The following is an 8,876-nucleotide window of genomic DNA, read 5'->3' on the forward strand; positions in this document are numbered from 1 at the left end:
ACCCCAAGAGTAGAGACCCCACGGGGAGATCACTCAGAAGAAAAGAAAGTTACTCACCTTGTGCAGTAATGACAATTGTTTGAGATGCATGTCCCTGTGGGCACTCCACAACTCACACTCCTCCCTTCTACTTCAAAGTACCTATCTACAGTAAACTTCTGATAATCCGGCACCTTTAGGACCCAGGGGGTGCCGGATTATCAGATATGCTGGACTATCAGAAGGGGGGGCTATGAGGGGTCTGGAGTGGGGTGGGAGGGGATGCCACCCCAGACCCCTCATAGCCCCCCCTTACGATAGTCAGGCTCTGCCCCAGGAGTCCCTGATTCAGCTGCTGCTGGTCAGTTTCAGCAGCAGCTGAATCGGGGATGCCTGCAATAGAGCAGCTGGGGTGCTGCCGGGTTGGTCCTGCAGCGCCAAAGGACGGCGCTGCGGGACGAACACGGCAGGACCCCAGCTGCTCTGCCCCAGGGGTCCCCGATTCAGCCGCTGCTGAAACAGATCAGCGGCTGATTCCAGGAAGCCCGGGGCAGAGCTGCTCTGCCCGGGGCTTCCTGGAATCAGCCGCTGATCTGTTTCAGCAGCGGCTGACTTGGGGACCCCTGGGGCAGAGCAGCTGGGGTGCTGCCGGGTTGGTCCCGCAGCGCCCAGGGGCGGCGCTACAAGACCAACCCGGCAGCACCCCAGCTGCTCTGCCCCAGGCGTCGGATTCAGCCTGCTGGTGAAACTGACATCATCCCTTATAGATGTCTATCCAGCCTGCTCTTAAATATCTCCAGTTATAGAGATTCCACAACCTCCCTAGGCAATTGATTCCAGTGCTTAACCACCTTGACAGTTAGGAAGTTTTTCCTAATGTCCAACCTAAACCTCCTTTGTTACAAGCTGGGAGAGGTTGTAAGTGCTTTGGAGGATAGGGTCAAAATTCAAAATGGTCTGGACAAACTAGAGAAATGGTCTGAGGTAAACAGGAAGAAGTTTAATAAGAACAAACGCAAAATACTCAGGAAGGAACAATCAGTTTCACACACAGAATGGGAAGTGATTGTCTAGGAAGGAGTACTGCAGAAAGGGATTTAGGGGTCATAGTGGATTACAAGTTAAACAGGAGTCAGTGTGACACGGTTGCCAAAAAAGCAAACATGATTCTGGGATGCATTAATAGGAGTGTTGTGAGCAGGACACAAGAAGTCATTTTTCTGCTCTACTCTTTGCTGATTAGGAGTATTGTGTCCAGTTCTGGGCACCGCATTTCAAGAAAGATGTGGAGAAATTGGAGAAGGTCCATAGAAGAGCAACAAAAATTGTTAAAAGTCTAAGAAACATGAGCTATAAGGGAAAAGTGAAGGAACTGGGCTTGTTTAGTTTAGAAAAGAAAAGACTGAGAGGGGATACGATAGCTGTTTTCAAGTATCTAAAGGGGTGTCACAAGGAAGAGGGAGAAAAATTGTTCTCCTTGGCTCTGAGGATAGGACAAGAAGCAATGGGCTTAAATTGCAGCAAGGGAGGTTTAGGTTGGACATCAGGAAAAACTTCCTTCTTGTCAGTTTGGTTAAACACTGGGGCTGCGTCTAGACTGGCATGATTTTCTGCCAATGCTTTTAACAGAAAAGTTTTTCCGTTAAAATCATTTGCGGAAAGAACGTCTAGATTGGCACGGACACTTTTGCGCAAAAGCACTTTTTGCGGAAAAGTGTCCGTGACAATCTAGACACGGTTTTGCGCAAGAAAGCCCCGATCGCCATTTTCACCATCGGGGCTTTTTTGCACAAAACAGTTTTTAGCTGTCTACACTGGCCTCTTGCGCAAATACATTTGCGCAAGAGGGCTTTTTCCCCAAACGGGAGCAGCATAGTATTTGCGCAAGAACACTGACAATCTTACATTAGATCGTCAATGTTCTTGCGCAAATTCAAGTGGCCAGTGTAGACAGCTGGCAAGTTTTTCCGCAAAAGCAATTGCTTTTGCGGAAAAACTTGCTAGTCTAGACGCAGCCTGGGTGAGCTTGTAGACTTGTCTTAGAATTGTTTATAAACTACATTTGTTTTACAAATTTGTGTTTAAAAAGAGTATATTAATAAGGAGGGTGAAACATTTTGGAGTTATCTGCAAATCTGAGTCTCTTAAGGTTGCTTAAATGTTTGTGCAAGCATTATAAAGTACTTTAGATGGCTTATATATTTTACAAGTACTCTCGAGAGTCTGGAGAACTTGCAAGTTTCATGGGACATAGAGTATAAGAGTGGGAGAGTTTCCATTGTAAGTCTGTTTTTATCCACTCTGCTGTACATTGGGACCATAGCGGGACAGTGAGCTATGGAACAAGGTTTGAGTTTTGTGTATATATTTATCAGAGTTAAAAAATAAGATGTTAGTATATCTGACCCATAACAAGTGTGTAGAGTGGAGGAGGTTTGGGGTAGTGGTTATTATATGGTGGTTCTCAGATTAGTATACAATTCTGGGGTGTGTGTATTTGGGGTGAGGGGAATATGACTGATCCCACTGGAGTGAGTGCATTCTATATATGTATAAAACAAAATAATATTAATACAGATTAAGGCTAGAGTTGTAGAGGTATAACTAGTTAACAAGTTACCAGGTAGGCACTGCCTTAGCAGCATGTTTACTAGGCTATGTGATCAACTGGTGCCCGGCCTGGCTGGAGCAGCCCCCTACTCATAGTGCACCACAGGAGGGATGCGCTCCAACCCTGCTGGATCCCATGCATCACACTTCAGGGGGCTCTCCAGCTGGGCTGAGCCCACTGTGCTATAGGCAAGTGACTGCTCTAGCTGCTCCCACCCCTAGTGCTACACAGAGGGCCAGTTAACGGGTTAACCATGTAGCATAATATTTTAAACAGTATTTTACATCCCCAACTAAGGCAAATGTTAATAAAGATCATTGATACTTAATGCCTCACTTCTAAACATTTAGGCTACGTCTACACTGGCATGATTTTCCGAAAATGCTTTTAACGGAAAGCATTTTCGGAAAAGCACGTCTAGATTGGCAGGATGCTTTTCCGCAAAAGCACTTTTTGCGGAAAAGCGTCCGTGGCCAATCTAGACGCGGTTTTCCGCAAAAAAGCCCCGATCACCATTTTCGTGATCGGGGCTTTTTTGCAGAAAACACTACTGTGCTGTTTACACTGGCACTTTTGTGCAAAAGTCTTTCGGAAAAAGATTTTTGCCCGAACAGGAGCAGCATAGTATTTCCGCAAAAAGCATTGATTTCTTAGAGTAGGAAGTCAGTGCTTTTGCAGAAATTCAAGCGGCCAGTGTAGACAGCTGGCAAGTTTTTCCGGAAAAGCGGCTGATTTTCCGGAAAAACTGGCCAGTCTAGACACAGCCTTAGTGATATCAATATTTTTTACTACAACAATCTCAGGGTTTTTTTTGGTTAAAGGATATATGAAGCCTTAAAATGCATTTTGTTCAGGGAAACACATAGCTACAGTAGATCTATCTTACTAGAAGATATGGAGAATCCAACAAAGTTGTTTGTACACATCTATGCTTTCAATATTTAATTTTAACATAACTGATTGAATAACAGAAATAAATAAATGTGATAGCAACTCTCCCATAATTATGCAGTTTCGTTTGAGGATCAAATTAAAAGGCCAGCTGCATAAAGGAAGCTCAAGCCAATTGTGAAATAATTGTTCTCCAAACACCATTAACCGATACATAATGCAGAACTGAGGTATTCTGAAAAGGACACACCCATTTACTTAGATAGTGATTCATGGAGTTATTTGGGAAGGATGACAGCCATTCTGTGCCGAAAGGTCTCAGAGAAAGAGTAAGCAGCTATTAAGACTTGGGGCAGATGATTTTTTCCATTTCAATAAAATGGCTGGTGGCAAGGTACGCTGGTTGCCAGACACCCACATTGCTCATCCTGACAATTTGAGACTCCCAGCAGACAGGCTTTCAGACATAATTACAGTACACAGAAGTTTGGAAGATCTTAAATCTCCATAGCAACCTCCATGGCAAAAATCTTTGCATATCCAAAGAGGAGCAAAAACACCCTAAGGAGGAGTGTGCATCTGAAAATTCTATTTGGGTCTGTACATGAACAGCTGAACATGGGCTTTGTGGAGAAGCCAATGTGTACTAGGCTTCATTTCATTACATTTATTTCATAAGGAGATTTTTGGGAGGTGGGGGAAAGGGAAGGGGAGGGGCTTGGTCTCACATCTTCCTCCATGCTTCCCACAGAGATTTTTCACTCCAGAGCCTGGGGCTATTGGTTATTACACCAAACTTGTGATGTAACTTGTCAGAATGATTGGTAATTGATATTAACAAAGCCTATCCCAGCATAATGCTTTAGGCTCTCTCAATTGCCTCCACTAAATACATAAAGTGTTATTTAAAAATGTCAATGTGATTAAACCTCCCTCTGAGCTGAACACCAGAAAAACAAATGGAAGGGTATGGCAAGAGTGAGAAAGAGAAGTTCCATGTACTTTAAAAACAGGACTACTCAAGACATGGCCCCTGGGCTGCATGCGTCCCATTTGTTTGTGGCTCAAGGGTGGGAGCCAAAACAAAAAAGTAGTCAATATAATGGTCTTCTGTTGATATGTTTTTTAGTAGTCAAATTCCTGGACTATCTTTGCTCATTAAAAGTGCTGTCATATGGTGGGAATCAGGTAAATGGTCAATTAGTTACCAAGAACATGTTATCTCATCAAACCATCCCCTTCATAAACCTATCTAGTTTAATGTTGAAGCCAGATAGATCTTAGGCAGCTCCCCACTCAGCTTGTGGGCTTCTGTGAATCCTTTAAAGTGCCTAGCTACCCTCAGATATTCTATAGGGAGCCTAACTAGGGGTGGTGAATTACATTTGGCGAAAGGGTATGTCATGATCATGAGGGTTAGCCAGCAGCCTGGGGACTAAGGGGTTAACTGTGTCCCCTACCTAGCCAGGTGGAGTGGCCAATAGGAATATAGGTAGGAATTTCAAAGTGGGACAAAGGAATTTTTGGTTTTTCCCTCCTTTGTTCTGGGCAGTTCTCTCCAGCTATTGAGGGTGACAGACACTATGGCTGTGGCTAGACTGCATCCCTTTTCCGTAAAAGGGATGCAAATTAGACACATCGCAATTGCAAATGAAGTGGGGATTTAAATCCCCCCCTGCTTCATTTGCATAAAAATGGCTGCCGCTTTTTTCCGGCTTGGAGCTTTGCTGGAAAAAAGTGCCAGTCTAGATGCGGATCTTTTGGAAAATAAAGCCTTTTCCAAAAGATCCCTTATCCTTCATTTTAAGAGGGATGGTAAGCACCTGGGATGGTAAGCACCTATGGGAGCTGGTAAGCACCTGGGATTTTCGCCTCCTGTCCAGGAAAAAAATCAGAAAATATGGACATTTTAGGTGTCTGGTATTTTCTAAATTTTTTTTACCAGCTAGGAGGCAAAAATACCAGACTGTCTGGTTCAATACCAGGCACCTGGCAACCCTAACTGCAAGGGTACTTGAGTAATCCTTGATTGCAGCTAGCAAAGCCTCCTGCCACCATTGCACTTCTCACATACCATTATGATAATTTGGGGCAACGCATCCATAGCTATTGCCCACATTTAGGAAGTAAAGTGCTTGCTGGTTATTTTCCCTGGGAGGTTTCCATATCCTTGTCCTTCCACACCTGAAGGGCTAACATTTTCCCAGTCTCATTTTACTCGTCATAAAGGGAGATCAGATATATTCCAGCTCTCTTGTATTTAAGGAAAAGCCAAAAGCTAATTCCTAGTCTGAATTGGCTTGAAATAACTCAAGCATTGACTCAACTACTATCTCTTCTGTGCCATGAACACACCAGTTCCCACGTCATCCGCTCCTGGGTTTGACATCTGCATAATAATCTTTTCTGCAACATTTTTGTTTATTTAGCTTGACTTTGATATTCCAACCTCAGGAATAATTCCAGAGGCAAGGACAGTTCACGATGTAAAAAGGCACCCTACTATCTAGTCCAGCTGGAGCCATTGTCAACAACAAATCACTTCCCAATCCACAAAATCTGAGGGTATGTCTACACTAGAAAGTTAGTTCGAACTAACGGACGTTAGTTCGAACTAACTTTCCTATGCGCTACACTAGCGCTCCGTTAGTTCGAACTTAATTCGAACTAACGGAGCGCTTAGTTCGAACTAGGTAAACCTCATTTTACGAGGACTAACGCCTAGTTCGAACTAGCTAGTTCGAACTAAGGGCTGTGTAGCCCTTTAGTTCGAACTAGTGGGAGGCTAAGGCTTCCCAGGTTTCCCTGGTGGCCACTCTGGCCAACACCAGGGAAACTCTATTGCCCCCCTCCCGGCCCCGGAGCCCTTAAAGGGCCACGGGCTGGCTACTCACTTTGTGCCAGTTGCAAGGCTGCCAGCACCCGTGCCTGCACAGCCTGCACCTGCCACAGGATGAGCCAGCCATCCGAGGGCTCCCAGCCCTCCACTGCTCCCCACGACCAGCCTGGCGGCTCCCGGGAGCCTGCCCGGGGGCGCAAAAGGCGGGCGCCCGCCTGGTCAAGTGCGGAGATCGTGGACCTCATCGAGGTTTGGGGGGAAGCCTCCAATGTCCACGATCTCCGCACTAGCCACCGGAACGCGGCCGTCTATGGACGCATGGCTGCCAGCCTGGCCGCCAGGGGCCACCAGCGCAGCCGGGAGCAGGTGCGCTGCAAGATTAAAGACTTGCGGCAGTCCTACTCCCGGGCCTGCCTGCCAGAGGCTGACCCGGAGGCCTGCCCCCACTTCCATGCCCTGGACCGCATCCTGGGGCCTCATGCCGTCCCTGCCCCCCGGGACGTGATTGACCCCGGGGCAGAGGGACCGCTCCTGGACACCGAGGAGGAGGAAGAGGGCTCTGAGAGCCAGGAGCCTGCCGCCAGCCTTCCCAGGACCCGGGACCCCCGAGGCACCCCACAGAGCCGCTCGCCTGCATCATCAGAGGCCGGGGAGGCGTCCACCTGTGAGTACCCTCGTGTTCCCCTTATGTGTACGGGGGCTGGGGCGAGAGGGAGCCCCGGGACCGTGCGCCTGGGCCTTGCCCACTACGGAGCAGCAGCTGGGGATCCTGCAGGGGCCCTGGCCTTGCAGAGGGGAGCTGGGTTTCACACACCTGGGCCCCTGGGGTAATTGACCGCTGGTCTTCTTGCACCACAGCTGCAGCACCGGGGACTGCAGGGCGCACCACACCGCCTGCAGCAGCCGCCCGCGCCCGGGCAAGCAGGACAGCCAGGAACCAGGAGGACTACCAGAGGCGGCATCTCCGGTTCCTGGACCGACAGCTCCGTCTCCAGGACCACTGGGTCCAGGAGGACCTCAGGCTGCGCCAGAGGAGTCTGGAGGCCCTGGAGGAGCAGGGCCGTGCCCTGCGAGGCCACCTCCAGAGCCTGCTAGACCGCTTTCCATTTCCTCCTCCCCCTGCTCCCCCTCTTGCTCCCCCTCTTGCTCCCCCTGCTCCCCCTCTTGCTCCCCCTGCTCCCCCTCTTGCTCCCCCTCTTGCTCCCCCTGCTCCCCCTGCTCCTCCTGTTCCTCCTGCTTCCGCTCCTGCTTCCGCTCCTGCTTCCTCCACACCCCCTGTCCTCTCTGCCCCCCCCTCCACAACCATTCCCCACCGACGCCCCCGGACCCGCAGTGTGGCGAGACGGGAGAGGCACCCAGACTCCCACCCCTGAGCTTTCCTTTCCCTTCCTCCCTTCCCTCCCCTCCCCTTCCAGCTCCCTCGTCCCAGGTTTCCCCCTCCCTTCTCCCACCTTCATTCCTCCCTCCCCCACCCCAGTTCTCTGAAATAAACAGACGTTTTTGTTTGAAAAACAGGTGTCTTTATTGTACAGTAGATAGGGAGGGGAAAGGGGAAGGGGGGGGGTAGGGTGGAAGAAGGCCCCGGTGGGGCATGCAGGGAGAGGTCAGTCCTCCTCCTCCTCCACCTGGAAGCTCTCCCGCAGGGCTTCCCGGATCCGGATGGCCCCCCGCTGGGCTTCCCGGACGGCGGCGGTGCGGGGCTGACCGTAGTGTCCAGCCATGCGGTCAGCCTCAGCCATCCAGGCTGGCAAGAAAGCCTCCCCCTTCCGCTCACACAAATTGTGGAGCACACAACATGCCGCCACCACGGGAGGGATGTTGTGCTCGGCCAGGTCCAGACGGGTGAGGAGGCATCGAAAGCGGGCTTTCAGTCGCCCGAAGGCCCCCTCCACCACGATGCGGGCCCTGCTCAGCCTGTTATTGAAGGCCTGGCGGGAGGGATTGAGGTGCCCCGTGTAGGGCTTCATGAGCCAGGGCTGCAGTGGGTAGGCGGCATCCCCCACCAGGCAGACGGGCATGTCCACGTCCCCGACCCTGATGTGGCGGTCGGGGAAGAAGGTCCCGTCCTGCAGCCGCTGGCACACGGAGGAGTTCCGGTACACCCGGGCGTCGTGTGCTTTGCCGGACCAGCCCACATTTATGTCCGTGAACTGTCCCCGGTGGTCACACATGGCCTGCAGGATGACGGAGAAGTACCCCTTGCGGTTCACGTACCGGGACGCCTGGTGTTCCGGGGCACGGATGGGGATGTGCGTCCCGTCGATGGCCCCCCCGCAGTTGGGGAAGCCGAGGGCGCCGAATCCCCGGATGACGGCATCCGGGTCGGCGAGGCGGACCACCCTGCGGAGCAGCACCCGGTTGATGGCCTTGACCACCTGCGGAGAGAGACACAGCAAAGCGTCAATCAGTGGGGCGCCCGGGTGGCTGGGAGCATTCATGCCCTGGCAGTGCCCCGCGCCCCACTCCCGGAAGCAACCCCCCTGGCGGCGTGTAGTACGGCCGGGACAGCCCGACCCCTCCGGTGCGGGGCGCCTTCGCCTCCTCCCGCCCCCCCCT

The 8,876-nt window shown here is 50.9% G+C and overlaps 1 protein-coding gene across 1 annotated transcript; it reads left to right on the forward strand.

Moving 5' to 3' along the window:
* Window positions 1–6,157: 6,157 nt before the first annotated feature.
* LOC142831251 (uncharacterized) lies at window positions 6,158–7,830 on the forward strand. The gene is made up of 2 exons (XM_075941039.1): window positions 6,158–6,984; window positions 7,179–7,830. Exons 1-2 carry the CDS (start codon window positions 6,435–6,437, stop codon window positions 7,691–7,693), a joined length of 1,065 nt encoding a protein of 354 aa, XP_075797154.1. The 5' UTR covers window positions 6,158–6,434; the 3' UTR covers window positions 7,694–7,830.
* Window positions 7,831–8,876: the final 1,046 nt, after the last annotated feature.

Source organism: Pelodiscus sinensis, chromosome 13 (assembly GCF_049634645.1).
Source record: "Pelodiscus sinensis isolate JC-2024 chromosome 13, ASM4963464v1, whole genome shotgun sequence".
In the NCBI taxonomy this organism is placed as follows: Eukaryota; Metazoa; Chordata; order Testudines; family Trionychidae; genus Pelodiscus; species Pelodiscus sinensis.

Bases quoted from the DNA above. Each gene is read 5' to 3' on its own strand.
- LOC142831251 (XM_075941039.1), top strand. From the start codon at position 6,435: ATGAGCCAGCCATCCGAGGGCTCCCAGCCCTCCACTGCTCCCCACGAC. The intron at 6,985-7,178 runs GTGAGTACCCTC...CTTGCACCACAG, and splicing joins GGCCGGGGAGGCGTCCACCT to CTGCAGCACCGGGGACTGCA.